Source organism: Schistocerca gregaria, chromosome 4 (genome assembly GCF_023897955.1).
Source record: "Schistocerca gregaria isolate iqSchGreg1 chromosome 4, iqSchGreg1.2, whole genome shotgun sequence".
Taxonomy (NCBI): Eukaryota; Metazoa; Arthropoda; class Insecta; order Orthoptera; family Acrididae; genus Schistocerca; species Schistocerca gregaria.
This window is the reverse complement of record NC_064923.1, coordinates 396,806,514-396,823,429: the sequence shown is the minus strand read 5'-3', so window position 1 is coordinate 396,823,429 and position 16,916 is coordinate 396,806,514. Positions and strand designations below refer to the sequence as shown.

Sequence of the window (16,916 nt, the reverse complement as noted above, 5' to 3'; positions counted from 1 at the left end):
TCCTCGCCACCTGGCTGCCTCTCCCATCATGCTGCTCATAGTGTGGCCTCAGCTGCCAGAGATCATGGTCCTGCACTGTGAGTTGCGTTTGTGTGAGTGTGTATGCGTATCTTGTCTATTTCTGACAAAGGCCTTATTGGCCGAAAGTTCACTTACTGACAGTCTTTTTGTTGTGCCTATCTGCGACTCAGCATCTCCGCTATATGGTGAGTAGAACTACCCTTTTCATAATATTGTTACATTACATCCTGGATTTTCCATTGTTTGTTTAAGCTCTATGGTTCAGTTTATGTACATTTGTTAGGTGAGGCTGTCTTAACTTAGTACAAGTAGCTGAGCTATTTGCCTCCCTTCTTGCTTAAAATAATTTAACACCAAGTAAGAAATGCAGATGACTTATCAGAGTTTCCTTTTGTAGTTCAGTCAGTGAATATGACAGAAGTTGCTATTTTGTTGCTAAACTCTCCATAGGGTGCTAGAACCAATTTTCGGGGCCCATGGGGGTAAGAATGGCAAAGATCTTCGTCCTCTGGCTCTCCAGTGAAGTACCCCAAGGAGACAGAGGGGGGTAGGACTGGTCTGTCTTCATTATGTTCCTGTCTGCCCTCAGTAGCTGAATGGTCAGTGTGCCAGAATGTCAATCCTAAGGGCCTGGTTTCGATTCCTGGCTGGATCGGAGATTTTCTCCGCTCAGGGACTGCGTGTTGTGTTGTCCCCATCATCATCATCATTTCATCTCCATCGATGTGCAAGTCACCTAAGTGGCATCAAATCAAAAGACCTGCACCCAGTGAATGGTCTACCCGATGGGAGGCCCTAGTCACACGACATTTATTTATTTATTTATTATGTTCCTTGGTTCCAACCTTTCCACTCTTATTTTTTCTTTCTTTCTTGTCCATCAGGAGTACCATTCTATCTTCATTCAATAGTTCCACTGCATAAATCATTCTCTTGTTCGTATACTTCAACCTGTTTTTACAGAATTGCATGAAATGTAGTGATACCCAAGTCATAAAATGAACAGAAATTCACGGATATCCATTTGAAATAAATATATAAATAACGAATGCAAAATTTTAAGACAAAAATGAAATCTGTAAAGCCAACAGAGTAATTTAAAACTATTGAGTTCAAAGATACAGAAGTTAATTCACAGTTATTTCCTTATGATTTAAATAGTTGTGTCAACATCATTTGTCAAAGCGAGAGGGCTATGTGGTGTAACATATCACTTTGGTAAACAGATGTGTCACCCATTGTCTACTTAGCCAATGAATGGTGGTCGCAAAAGAGAATCAAGTGAAATTTTTGTAGGTGCTTATCTCATAATTACCACGAGCAGTTAGTCAGGGAACTGACTCAAGAAGATAACATTTTAGAGGTGCTGGTGACAAACAGACACAAACTTTTCAACTCAGTTAGCACAGAACATGGAATCAGTGATCATTAGGCCATTACAGCAGCACTGAATACAGCTGTAAATAGGAATACATGGAAAGGTAGAAAGATTTTTCTGTTTGGCAAGAGCGACAAGAGACAGATTTCAGATTACGTAACAGTTCAACATGAAAATATCATCTTCAGCACTGACAATGTTCAGCATCGGTGGAAAAAGTTCAAGAGAATCGTACAATATGCCTTACAGAGGTATGTGCTGAGCAAAACTGTGAGAGATGGCAAAGTACCATAGTGGTTTGACAACCATGTCAAGACAGCTGCTAAGAAAGAAAGGCTGCTTGACAGCAAATACAAACATAGCCAAAGCCTCACAAACAAACAAGAACTAAATTAAGCCAAAATTTGCAAAAGGAGGGCTATGCAGGAAGCATTCAATGAACTTGTAAGTAAAACTCTATCTACTCTATCAAAATCCTAAGACATTTTGATCTTATGTTAAATCAGTAAATGGAAAGTGGATGACAAAGAAGAGGACAAAATTCTGAATGACGTTTTACAAAACTGTTTCACAAAGAAGATGGCACTGTTGTTCCTCCTTTAAATCATCGCATAAGTGATAAAATTACAGATATTGAAATAAGTGTAAATGAAATGAAATGAAAAATGAAATGATCGTATGGCATTTATTGGCCAGGATATCCCCTTTGGGGGTCGGCTGCTGGATTGCAAGTATTTTTAGTTGACACCACTTCAGCGACTTGTATGTCAATGATTATGAAAATGATGATGAAGGACACACAACACCCAGTCCCTTGCCGGGAATGGAAAATGGGCCACCTCGCATGGTAGGTGGTAACGCTACCGCTGCACTGGGGAGGCGGACAGTGTAAATGAAAGACCGCTGGACTTCACAGCATACCAGTTCAGTTCTATAGAGTATACAAAAGAACTTGCCCCTGTTGTAGCAGAAGTGTACTGTAGCTTTCTAGAGTAATGAAGCACTCTTAATGATTGGAAAAAAGCACAGCTCATTTCCGTTTTCAAGTAAGGTTGTCAAACAGACACACAGAACTATACGCCCATATCTCTGACATCGGTCTGTTGTGGAATTTTGGACCCTGTTTTTATGCCTGTGTATTATGACATTTCAGGAGACCAAAAATCTCCTCTGTAAGAATCAAAATGGGTTCTACAAACATCGACTGTGTAAAACCCAACTTCCTCTATTCACCTCTGAGACCCAGAAAGCAGTAAATACATGCGCTCAGGCTGATTCCGTGTTCTTTGACTTCCACAAGGCATTTGATACAGTTCCAGTTCGCGGCCTAATAAACGAAAAACAAGTGTACAAAACATTCAGGCTAACTATGTGATTGGATTGAAGAATTTCTACCAAACGGAACACACCAAGTCATTCTGAATGGAGAGAAGGCTTCAGACTTAAAAGTAATTTTGGGTGTGCCCTGGCAGATGTTGCAGGACACTTACAGTTCACAATATATATAAATGATGTAGTAGATAATGTTGGAAGTTCCATGAGGCTTCTCAAGGATGATGCTGTTTGTACATAGAGAAGTTGTGATTCTAGAAAATTGGAGTGAAATGCAGGAAGAACTGCAGAGGAATAACAATTGGTGCAGGGAGTGACAATTGACAAGTATGGTGAATACATAAGACAGAAAAGTACTTCATTGTATAGCTACAAAATAGCAGCAGAACAATCACTGGAGGCAGTTACTTCCATAAAATATCTAAGAGTATTTCTACAGAGTGATTTGAAGTGGAATTAAATCACGAGTAAGCCAAATGCCGTATTGAGATTCTTTGGAAGAAACCTCAGGAAATGTAGTCCATCAACAAAGGAAGTAGCTTATAAAACTCTCATTTGACCAATACTTGAATACTGCTCATTGCTTTGGGATCCATATCAAATAGGGCTGATAGAGTAAACAGAGAAAACCAAATGAAGAACATCATGTTTTGTTACAGGATCATTTAGTAAAAGTGAAAGTGTCAAAGAGATGTTCAGCTAACTCCAGTGGCAGATGCTGCAAGAGAGGGATTCTGCATTACAGTATGATCTACTAGTTAAGTTCCGAGAGTGTATATTCCTTGAAGAGTCAACCAATATATTACTTCCTCCTACATATATCTTGCGAAAAGACCACAAAAATAAAATTAAAGAGATTTGGGTCCACATAGAGCATTACCAGCACCCATTCTTCCTGCAAAATGTATGAAACTTGAACAGGGAAAAGGGGAAGTGACATTCGTACACAAAGTACCCTCTGTCACACACTGTAAGATGGCTTGTGGAGTGTAGATGTAGATGTAGGTAGGTGAAATCATACTTTAGAACTGAATGCTGTTTCAAGGCTTTGTCATTGTTTTTGTATGTAAACTGATATGGGTGGACGCCATGCACATTCAAGGTGGGGCAGCTATTGCAGTTTACGAGTTGTAGTACCTGAATGGTGCTGCATTTGTTCCAAGTTTTGTAGCCACAGCTTGGAGAATTGGGGTATACCATTGAGTAAGACAGTGTGAGTATGACAGTATGACAGTGTGGTTGACATCACAGTGAACACAAGATGATGAATTATCTACCAAACCATTCATTTTCATTCAAATGTCAGATCTTGTTCTTATAATGTCAACATGAATGTATCCACTCAAACTGTATAAGCAAAGTTCTTTTTTTATTAACTAACTGTGTCAGAAGATGAAAAATACTAGTCATCAGAAGGAGTACTTTTAGTCATTAGTAGAAAGTTGGAAACAGTTCAATATCTACAGATTTTCAGAACATGACCAAACTGCAGAAGAAATGAAGTCCACCATGTTGTGCCTGCACAATCTATGAGTAAACTTTAATAACAGGTATTGCAATTCAGAATTTGAAGATAATTGTATACATTTCTACAGAAAGAACAATGTGTTATTAATGAACCAAAAGAATAAACTCTTATCTTTTTTATAATGCTGATGGTATAAGTGTCCATTCAAAAGCACTACATTTATATTCTTTTCAACTGCATTGCTCCTAAGCTACTTTATACTGGTTTGGTTAAATGGAGTTCAATATATTTGTGTGAAACATTACTACAGATAATTTCACGAATAAGTCAAGCTTAGTTATCACTGAGAAGACAAAGAAACTGGTACATCCGCCTAATATCATGTAGGGCTCACGGGAGCATGCAGAATAGCTGCAACACAACATGGCATGGACTCTGTCTGAAGTAGTACTGGAGGGACACTGTGAATCCTGCAGGGCTAACAATAAACCCATAAGAGTATGAGAGGGTTGAGATCTCTTCTGGAAAGCACATTGCAAGGCATCCCAGATATGCTCAAATCGTTCATGTCTGGGAATTTTGTGGCCAGTGGAAGTGCTTAAACGCAGAAGAGTGTTCCTGGAGCCACTCTGTAGCTCTTCTGGATGTCTGGGGTGTTGCATTGTCCTGCTGGAATTGCCCAAGTCCGTTGAAATGCTCAATGGACATGAATGGATGCAGGTGATGAGAAAGGATGCCTACGTACATGTCATCTGTCAGAGTCGTATCTAGACGTAACAGGGGTCCCATATCACTCAAACTGCACATGTCCCAAACCATTACAGAGTCTCCACCAGCTTGAACAGCCCCCTGCTGTCATGCAGGGCCAATGGATGCATGAGATTGTCTCCATAACATCCATCCACACAAAGCAATTTGAAATGATACTTGTCCAACCAGGAAACATGTTTCCAGTCATCAACAGTCCAATGTCTGTATTGACAGGCCCAGACCTGGCATAAAGCTTTGTATCATGAAGTCATCGAGGGTACAAGAATGGGCCTTCTGCTCTGAAAGCCTATATCGATGATGTTTTGTTGAATGGTTTCCATGCTGACACTTGTTGAAGAGCATTGATATCTGCGGCAATGAGGAAGGGCTGCTCTTCTGTCACATTGAGCAATTCTCTTCAATAATTGTGGGTCTCGTTCTTGCAGGATCTTTTTCTGGCTACAGCGATGTCGGAGATTTGATGTTTTACCAGATTCCTGATATTCACGGTCCACTCATGAAATGGTCGTAGTATGGGAAAATCTGCACTTCACTGCTACCTTGGAGATGTGTTCCATCACTCCAGCACTGACTGTAACACCACGTTCAGTTTCACTTAAATCTTGATAGCCTGCCATTGTAGCAGCAGTAACTAACAACTGTGCCAGACACTTGTTGTCTTATATAGGTGCTGCCCACCGCAGCACCGTATTCTGTCTGTTTACATATCTCTGTATTTGAATACCCATGCCTATACGAGTTTCTTTGCTGCTTTAGTGTATAATGCTTTGATGGGTGAGTGACTGTGTATAAATGCGCTGATAGAACAGAGACAAAATTTGTGTAATTGCCATTTTCTGGTTCTTTCCACTTTTGGGGTTTCTGTGAGCTTGGTACTTATGCTCCTACTGCTATACAGTGTTATTATTGTTTACTAACAGAAGTATTGCTAAATTAATTTAAATCTAGTAGGTTCCTCAATATTTGGTGAGTAATCCAGTATTTTTTTGTTTTGGTAATGTATCAGTCTCTTTTATATTGGTATTCTCCAAATTAACTTACACACTTGGGAACATCAGTATTTATTTTCTTTTTTCTTTATTTCTACATACATTCCATTGAGTCTTTTATCCCTGTGAGATGCTAGGATGTGGACAGAGTCAAAAAATATGTAAATATAAACTACATCCCACACGTAACAAGGTCTACCAAGGAAACTAGAGTTAATTTACAACAGTTGCAGAGAAAATAAAAACATAAGACTAGAAACAAAACAGAAACAAAAACATGAAAGCAGGCATAGTATAAGGATTAGAAAATGTTGTATACCAATACATAACAAAGAAACACACAAGATATGCGAATAAAACAGTTTATGCATATGTGTTAAAAATTCATCTAATGAATAAAATGTTTTATTAAGTAAAAACATCTTTACTTTATTTGTAAGTGATGTGCTGTTACTGTGTAAAACTTTGATATTATTTGGCAGTGAAATATATTTTTTAATACAGCAATACTGTACACCTTTCTGTACCAGGGTTAGATTTTTAATTCGCAATAGATTACAGCCTTCCTTCTTGCATTGGGATCATTGCATTGGTTTCTAAGTGGACAGGACTGACAACCATGAAACTCATAATGGAATAAATACGGGGTGTTCAGAAATTTCCATTACAAACTTCTGGGGTTTGCAGGTGGGAGTGAGTACATAATATTTTTAATAGCAACCCATGTCTGGAAATGTACCATTTCTGTGCTACAGCCATTTGAAAACAATTTGCTAGGTAGATATGCAACAGGGTATTCATGGTTAGTGATGGTTACATTGGATTGGCTGACGTCATTTGACACCTATCCTACCTCACTGACCTCGTCTGAGCCTCACTCATGTGTCTGTGAGCATTAGAGCAACACGGCTTAGTACAGATTTGTAGAATACACTGACTTGATGCTTCCGAATGGCGAAGTTCACAGTAATGGAACAGCTGTTTGTTGCCTTCATCAAGGTTGTTCTCCACAACATCTGACCCCATCACATATACTTTTCATCACAATTATGCACCAGCTTTGAGAAATGGTACTGTATTAACACGATTCATGTTGTCCAAAACAAAGATTCCAAGACTTACCAAGCGGGAAAGTGCCGGCAGACAGGCACATGAACAAAACACACAAACACACACACAGAACTACTAGCTTTCGCAACCGATAGTTGCTTCTTCAGGAAGGAGAGGGAAAGACGAAAGGATGTGGGTTTTAAGGGAGAGGGTAAGGAGTCATTCCAATCCCGGGAGCGGAAAGACTTCCCTTAGGGGAAAAAAAGAACAGGTGTACACTCGCACACACATACACACACATATATCCATCCGCACATACACAGACACAAGCAGACATATTTAAAGGCAAAGAGTAAGGGCAGAGATGTCAGTCGAGGCAGAAGTACAGAGGCAAAGAAGTTGTTGAAAGACAGGTGAGGTATGAGCGGCGGCAACTTGAAATTAGCGGAGGTTGAGGCCTGGCGGATATCGAGAAGAGAGGATATACTGAAGGGCGAGTTCCCATCTCCGGAGTTCGGATAGGTTGGTGTTGGTGGGAAGTATCCAGATAACTCGGACGGTGTAACACTGTGCCAAGATGTGCTGGCCGTGCATCAAGGCATGTTTAGCCACAGGGTGATCCTCATTACCAACAAACACTGTCTGCCTGTGTCCATTCATGCGAATGGACAGTTTGTTGCTGGTCATTCCCACATAGGAAGCGTCACAGTGCAGGCAGGTCAGTTGGTAAATCACGTGGGTGCTTTCACACTAGGCTCTCCCTTTGATCATGTACACCTTCCGGGTTACAGGACTGGAGTAGGTGGTGGTGGGAGGGTGCATGGGACAGGTTTTACACCGGGGGCGGTTGCAAGGGTAGGAGCCAGAGGGTAGGGAAGGTGGTTTGGGGATTTCATAGGGATGAACCAAGAGGTTACGAAGGTTAGGTGGACGGCGGAAAGACACTCTTGGTGGAGTGGGGAGGATTTCATGAAGGATGGATCTCATTTCGGGGCAGGATTTTAGGAAGTTGTATCCCTGCTGGAGAGCCACATTCAAGGTCTGATGCAGTCCCGGGAAGTATTCTATCACAAGTGGGGCACAGAAGAACCCCAAAACTGCCCTGCCTGCACTGTGACGCTTTCTATGTGGGAATGACCAGCAACAAACTGTCCATTCGCATGAATGGACACAGGCAGACAGTGTTTGTTGGTAATGAGGATCACCCTGTGGCTAAACATGCCTTGATGCACGGCCAGCACATCTTGGCACAGTGTTACACCGTCCGAGTTATCTGGATATTTCCCACCAACACCAACCTATCCGAACTCCGGAGATGGGAACTCGCCCTTCAGTATATCCTCTCTTCTCGATATCCGCCAGGCCTCAACCTCCACTAATTTCAAGTTGCCGCCGCTCATACCTCACCTGTCTTTCAACAACTTCTTTGCCTCTGTACTTCCGCCTCGTCTGACATCTCTGCCCTTACTCTTTGCCTTTAAATATGTCTGCTTGTGTCTGTGTATGTGCGGATGGATATATGTGTGTGTATGTGTGTGCGAGTGTACACCTGTCCTTTTTTTCCCCTAAGGGAAGTCTTTCCGCTCCCGGGATTGGAATGACTCCTTTCCCTCTCCCTTAAAACCCACATCCTTTCGTCTTTCCCTCTCCTTCCTGAAGAAGCAACCATCGGTTGCGAAAGCTAGTAATTCTGTGTGTGTGTTTGTGTGTTTTGTTCATGTGCCTGTCTGCCGGTGCTTTCCCGCTTGGTAAATCTTGGAATCTTTGTTTTTAATATATTTTTCCCATGTGGAAGTTTCTTTCTATTTTATTTGATTCATGTTGTCCGTCGCACTTCACGTAGTGTAGACTGGGAACTGTCCGCTAGGCATGCCCGATGTAAAACTGACTGGGCACAGCCCGTGCTGCCTGAGTTGTTGTTCGGCTGACAGAGGGCACGGCTGAATTCTCGTGTGCCCTCTGGTGGGCGGGACTTTACTTGCGGCAACTACCGTCCGTGACGCACCATGCTGATGAGTGCCTCCTGCGATCTTTCTCGTGGCTACTGCAGGTACCTTCACCATCAGGAGGCGTAACCAGTACACACCTCACACCCAAACTGAACAAGGCCACACTGCATCATGTTCAAGAGAACAATGAGTACATAAGCAATGTCTTTGTATGTTAATGAGAGGAATTGTAAAACAAGTGATTTGTTGGATCACACCTAATCAATTAATTGTAAAAGTGGCTGCGTTACCAGCATATTTTCAAATCATTGTAGCATGAAAACAATACATTTCAGGACATGGGTTCGAATACAAAATATTATCTGCTCACTCCCCTCTACAAGTCCTTAAAGTCTGAACACCTTCTACATTGGGAAGTAGTTATAAGAATCCAAGCTTCCTTAAAATGATTGCGACAGGTGGTTTTCTGAACACATGACTCTGCATTTAATTTCAACAGCCTTTTTCTGTAGAAATAAAATTTTTTTGTGGGTGAACTCCCTCAGAAGATAATCCTATAATTCATAATAGAGTGAAAGTATCCAAAGTAAGTGGACTCTGTGACACTAATGTTACCAATATGTGAGATTTCCCCAATGATAAAGTTAGCTGAGGACAGCTCTCTTATGGTCCAGAGGTCATGATGTTTCCAGTAAGTCAATTACGAGATGAAATCTGACTCGCATGGACACACGCTTTCACTTATTTACATCTGATGCTAAGGTTTAACACTGCTAGGCAGACAGACAGCTCAGTTAAATTTAAATTTAGTATGCTATTTTGTTCCACAATTTGGACAGAAAGTTCATAAATACAGGTCAAATTAAATTTCAAAGTAGTAGTAGTAGTAGTAGTAGTAGTAGTAGTAGTAGTAGTAGTAGTGGTATTAATTGCCTGGTGAAAACAGTAATGGCCTGGTGACAGTCATTTAACTGGATGCCACTTCAGCATCTTGCTTGATCCAGAGCCTGGTGTTCACAGGTGGTCACCTATCCAAGTACTAACTATGCCCAGCTGTGCTTAACTGTAATGACTGGGTTAAAAACCGGTGTATCCAACTGGGAAGGCCACTGGCTAACTTCAAAGTGTTCTTAGGTCTAAATAAAATAAACTGCTCCTTTACAGTGAACCATATGAAATAACAGATTTCTAAAACAACCTTGCTTGTACAGTACTTCAATATTCACAATTTAAATTCTTCTATTGTCCTGCCCTGCCATATCTCCCTTCTGGGACCATGAGCAACATTTCTGCTTAATTCCTTTAATTTCATTTCTTCCAACGCATTCCTGTAAATTGGCAGATGAAAGAACCTTTGCTCCTAAATGGTAATTTCCTTGAATGCATTGGTATATTTCAAAGAAATCATTTGCATTATATTCTACTGGTTCTCTCATCAGCTACTGGTTGGAAATTATGTCTTCTTTAAGCCTGTTCAATTATAGTTCCATTGGAAGGCCTTTTCTTCTATGGATGTTTTAAAGATAATGTTTTGATGTCAGAACAAGTACCCAAAACAAAGCAGAATCTAGACTTCATTATGAAGACAAAGTGAGAAATGATTATTGTTATGCTATTAAATGTCATACTACAGAAGTATGCTTTATTGTTTTCCATGTAGCACAGTTCATTGGCTAGTTAATGTCACTGAAAAACAGATCAGTGCCTCAGTTAAAGTTAAGAATTGCAATCTGTGACTACTTTACACTTTGCAAAATTATCAAAAAAGTCAGTAAAGTTTATAATACTCAACTTACTGCTCCTCCTAAAGGTGTATATTTTCTTACAGGTGCTGTGGGAAAAAGAACTTTCAAATGAGGAAAACTCCAGTCGTTTCCCAACAAGAAGTTGACCCATTCTTTAACACCTTTGCCGGTATCACCTGATGTCAAGAAAACAGTAATTTCAGTTATGAAATTGTGAAAATAACAAGTAGTTTACTAAAATGGTTAGGAAAGTTCCGCCAGAATCTAAATAATTTAAGAGCAAAGAAGACCACTCATTGAATAGCAGATCTCTATCTATCTATCTAACTTTATTAAAAACAAAGATTCCAAGACTTACCAAGCGGGAAAGCGCCGGCAGACAGGCACATGAACAAAACACACACACAGAATTACGAGCTTTCGCAACTGGCAGTTGCTTCGTCAGGAAAGAGGGAAGGAGAGGGAAAAATGAAAGGATGTGGGTTTTAAGGGAGAGGGTAAGGAGTCATTCCAATCATGTCTGCTTGTGTCTGTGTATGTGCGGATGGATATGTGTGTGTGTGTGCGAGTGTACACCTGTCCTTTTTTTCCCCTAAGGGAAGTCTTTCCGCTCCCGGGATTGGAATGACTCCTTACCCTCTCCCTTAAAACCCACATCCTTTCATTTTTCCCTCTCCTTCCCTCTTTCCTGACGAAGCAACTGCCAGTTGCGAAAGCTCGTAATTCTGTGTGTGTGTTTGTGTGTTTTGTTCATGTGCCTGTCTGCCGGCGCTTTCCCGCTTGGTAAGTCTTGGAATCTTTGTTTTTAATATTTTTCCCATGTGGAAGTTTCTTTCTATTTTATTTACATTATCTATCTAACTTTTATATCTATGTCTACATTGCATATCTCATTATTCCAATATCATTCCGTGTGGGCGACACTAAGAACAAAGATGTTACAACAAGAGAATTTTTACCATGTGTGCATATATTGTGGCTTACTAAAAATACCAAGTCACATAAATTACTTCATAAATGTATGGAACATTTCAGCTAGACATTTCTAGGTTTCAAATTTCTCTCTACGTGTCTAATGGAGCCTATTGCATATTATTTGCATATTATATGGAGTCTATTTTTCTAGTTTTTCATTCACACTGGTAATTAATTTCCCATCAGATTTCAGGTTTCGCTTGGTTGCTGCACTGGTAAGTATCATACTACACATCTAAAATTTCAGTATTTGATCCCTTGTTGGTTCTACGCCTTTTTCTCCTAGTTAGCTTTATTTTCATACCTAACAAGATTTTGAAGATGACAAAAAACTAAAGGTGTAGTTTAGCTTGTTTAACTATAGGCTCCCCTATAAATTGCTGGATGAGCCAATTCTCAGATTAGAAACAGACAAGGGCATACCACCCCTAACAGCAAATGGTTCAAATGGCTCTGAGCACTATGGGACTTAGCATCTGAGGTCATCAGTCCCCTAAAACTTAGAACTACTTAAACCTAGCTAACCTAAGGACATCACACACATCCATGCCCGAGCCAGGATTCGAACCTGCAACCATAGCAGTCGCGCGGTTCCAGACTGACGCGCCTAGAACCGCTCGGCCACACGGGCCGGCCCCTAACAGCACCACACCTAGTGAAGCACTGGGATGTTCAAATAAACTTGGTGTACAGAGTTTTAAATTCCCTTTTGGCTATACAGACTCTATGAATTCCACAAGTCACTTAAAATAAATTCGAAAATAAAACAATGGAAACTCCAGGTTGGGATATCAACAACATTAGGAGAAGTATAGATTGCTACTCGCCATAAAGACGACATGTTGAGTTGCACACACGCAAAATGAAAAGACTGTTACATATTCACTTTTCAGTCAAGGCCTTTCCAGAAAAGAAAACACACACACATTCACACAAGCAGGCACATCTCATGCACACATGACTGCCATATCAAGCAGCTTTCCTATGTGAACTGCCACAGATGGCAGTCATGTGTGCGGAAGACATGCTTGCATGTGCGAATGCATGTGTGTTTGCTTTCCTGAAGAAGGCTTTAGTCAAAAGCTAAATGTGCAACAGTCTTTTCATAAAACCTGTCTGTAACTCAACATGTCATGTTATGGTGAGTAGTAATCTATCCTTTTCCTAATAAGATGAATTCCACAACGATTAGTTGAAAAGGCAGGGCTGATTTCCTCATCCATCTGAGCTTGTGCTTGTATATATTGACCTGACTAGTGACAGGAAGGTGAACACTAATATTCCTTCCTTCCTTCTTTCAGACAAACCACATGATTAAAGGAAACTCTACTTTTCACTCAGATTTCTAGATTTTGCAAAACTTCTGCCTTTGTGTAGGTCTCTTGGAGCGACATACTCTTATGAAAAATGTAACAAATGCATATTATGCTTCAATACCGATGATGGCTACTCCCTTGGTGGGGTAATTTCAAAAATCCTGATTTTCCCTGAATGGAAAATGTAACACAGAACTGCAGAGCTCATAAACAAAACAACTGAAATATCTGAGTTGCAAAATTGCTCGTATTTGGATCCAGGAAAATCTATGATGGAACAAGCATACACAATGTGCAAACGCAACTTAAATACCCGCTACTGCTGAATCAAAATTATTTCCAGACAATATGACAACACAACATTGTAAAATACACCCATGAGCAAATGGATTAAAGATGGCTGTTGTGTTGGAGAGTGAACATACCTGTCTCCATGACAAACTGAATATTTCATCAGTTATCCATCAGTGCTAATCGAACAAGTTATGTAGGAAAGATTCTGTGAAGTTAGGACAATAGGAGAGATGTACTGGATGGAATCAGGTCATGCATTAGTAGGGTTACCATTAGTTTCTCGTCAAGAGACAGAGGAAGGCCATCAGCGTTGTGTAATTTTTTTTTAAAAAAATTACAATACGTCAGATGGTGCAGAAAGCATTTTCAGAGGAACCAAGGATAATACCCACTGTTTGCACATATTCAACGTTCTCTACTTACCCATACAGATAAGCACTTCACAGACCTAGGAAGTATTCCACAAAGCAACAATAATTATGGGCCCAGTACTTCTGTTATTTGCATTCAGCCACTTTCAGGTTACTTTACACAATTCAACTATGTATTTCAAGAGATGATGCTCGCACCACCAGGTTGTTAACATTCAGTTTGTAGCATTCATTAAATAAAATAAAATGGTTTTTTTTTACACCTACATTCATACTCCACAAGCCATTATAAGGTGTGTGGTGGTGGGTACGTTGTACCACTACTAGTCATTTACCTTCCCTTTCCACTCAAAAATAGGGCAAGCAAAAAAAGATTGTCTATATGCCTCCATACGAGCCCTAATTTTGCTTATCTTTTGTTCATGGTCCTTGTATGGAACATACATTGGCAACAGCAGAATAATTCTACGGTCAGCTTCAAATGCCAGTTCTCTAAATTTTCTCTGTAGCTTTCCTTCAAAAGAACATCACCTACTCATTTGAGTTTCTGAATCTTCTCTGTAATACTTGTGTGCTGATCAAAAATAGCAGTAACAAATCTGGTAGCCTGCCTTTGAATTGCTATGTCTTCCTTCAATCTGACCTGGTAGGGATGCCAAACACTTCAGCAGTAGTCTATAATGGATTGTACTAGTGTTCTACATGCGGTCTCCTCTACAGATGAACCACTCTTGCCTAAAACTCTCCCAATAAATCAAAGTTGCCCTCTCACCTTTCCCACTACAATCCTTACATGCTCACTTCACTTCATTCCCTATCACTTTGCAATGTTTTGTCTATATATTTTAATCGACACCACACTACTAAGGCTGTATTTAAACATTACAGGATTGTTTTTCCTATTCATCTGCATTATCTTACATTTTTCTACATTTATAACTCGCTGCCATTCATCTCAACAATTGGAAATTTTCTCTAAGCCATCTTGTATCGTCCCACAGTCAGTCCATGATGATGACACCTTCCCATACACAACAATATCATCAGTACACAGCCACAGATTGCTGCTCAATCTCTCTATCAGTTACTTTATATATACAGAGAACAATAGTGGCACCATCATACTTCCCTGGAGCACTTCCAACAAAACCCTTGTATCTGACCAACATGCACCTTTGAGTACAATGTACTGGGTACCTATCTGGCCAACCTCTAGCCATTATTTCCATGGAAAACTAAATATTTATAACCATTCATTTGTATTGGCATAAATCCAAAAATCTGTTAGGAATTTCATTCTGTTGTCATTCAATTGCACATTAAGAACATTGTTGAATTTCTAACATTGTCGAATTTCTTCTTGTGAATCACTATTTCTAATTCTTCCAACAAGTCAAGTTTTCAACCTTTCTTTCCATGTGCAAAATTTTTGGGTCATCTTCTATAGCATTTAAGGGGTGGCTTGTTTCATACACATGGTCAGCTACTGCTGGCTTGTCATAGTTCCTCAGTCTCAAATCATCTTTGTCTTCTTTGAATCTAATCAAAAAAGTTATTCCCGTTTGTCCAACATAGTTTGCATCACAGGATGTGCACTGTATTTTTGTGTACTCCCAACATTTCAGATTTGCTCATATTGTTACCAATATCATGTTACAGGCCACATGTCATTAAACTTTTTTGTGCGGAATGCTACTTTGATACCATCAGGCTCTCTTTAGTGAGCATGTTCTATAACATGGCATAGTGATCACATTCATTTTTTTCTTCAGTTTGTTCCTTGACATCTGTTAACTAATAAAGCCTTGATAATGTTTAATTCTGTCTCTCTATTCTGCTTACTGAGTTTGCATTGCCCACCCTACGTACTAAGCTCCGAAAAGCAGCCTTTTAATAAACCCTTTAATGGCATTACTCATTCAGAATTAAAGCATCAGCCATTTTTGGTTTCCTATAAAAATTAAATACATACTTAATGCTCTGTTTTTTAATGTTCAAATTGAGAAATTGTAAACTGTTACCAATTTTATGCTCAACAACCTTACAATAAGAACATTGTCTCTTGAGATGTGTAACTGAATATTGTCAAGTACTATCAAAGTGTTCGAATACATGTAATTATTACTGATAAACAACTATCTACCTTCTGAAAAACGGACAATATTAAACTATATCACTGATAAGACTCTAATGAAACTATGGAACATTATACAAGCAAATATTTCAATTTCAACAACAAAAGACAGTCTGGAATCTGAAATGGCTATAATGAGATGTGATGTAGATGATAAAGAAAGGCACAAAAATTGCGAAGCTCTGCACCAAAAAGTGTAACTGTTGCAGTAAATTTTGTCTATTGGATATGTAATTTAATGGTTACTTCCACTGTAAAAATAAATAAATAAATAAAAATGCTCAGGGGAAAACTCATTCCCCAATCAGATCTCCAGGAAGATATCTTCAAGATGAGTATGAAAGAGACAAATATTTTATAAGTTTGACCATGGAATTTTACAAGTTTAACTTTTAGGAAAGTAAAATCTAAAGAGGTAGAGGTGAGATGAAGTTGAACTTTTCTGTGGTGATTGAAAAAAGTAAAATGAAAAAGAATACAGCATCATGCACTGGGGTGACAGAGATTATCATTATGAGCAGGAAGGCAGGTGACAACATGGGCTGCTACAAACAACCAAATTCTTCCTCACAGTATTGAAACAAAGCCAGTGCCATCATCCATGTAGAGATTTAACTGCCTTCGACAAAAACTGATGATGAAACTGACATAATATTTGAGGAAAAGGAAATCCAATAAAAAGGTGAAAGGAAATGTGTAAGGGCTGTCCAAAATTTAGACTTTGCTTTCATTTACTAAGGAAAATAAGACTAGAGTTTAACATCCCATCAAGAAAGTCAGTAGCAAAAGAGCACAAGCTCAGAACTGGGAGATGGTGGAAAAGGAAACCAACTGTGTCCTTTCCAGGGGAACCATACTGGTTCTGACAAAAGTTATTTAGAAAGACCACACAAAACTTATAGCAGACTGGCTGGCGAGTTTGAACTGCCATCCTGCTAATGTGAGTGTTGCATGCTAGCCAAAGCACTACCTTGCTTGCTTTTCATGTAGGGTTTGCAGTAGCAGGGGAGGTGATTTGTTATAGGGCAGAAACAGCTACAACAATCAGTTATAGCCACTGAAGCAGCTATGGACAGCAATCTCCCTGAGAGGGTAGTGCAACAATGGGTGTATCTTACACCTT

General features: G+C 39.7%; 1 protein-coding gene across 2 annotated transcripts in view; it reads right to left on the bottom strand.

The window, feature by feature from the left end:
- LOC126267169 (lysophospholipase-like protein 1) overlaps positions 1 to 16,916 on the bottom strand; it is a 66,122-nt gene that overhangs the window by 27,086 nt on the left and 22,120 nt on the right. The window contains exon 2 of one of the 2 annotated variants that reach the window (XM_049972128.1): positions 10,755 to 10,879. The exons of the other annotated variant lie outside the window; for it this stretch is intronic. Coding sequence (XP_049828085.1) covers positions 10,755 to 10,879 — 125 coding nt within the window. The remainder of the gene's footprint in view (positions 1 to 10,754; positions 10,880 to 16,916) is intronic. 2 annotated transcript variants of the gene reach the window in all.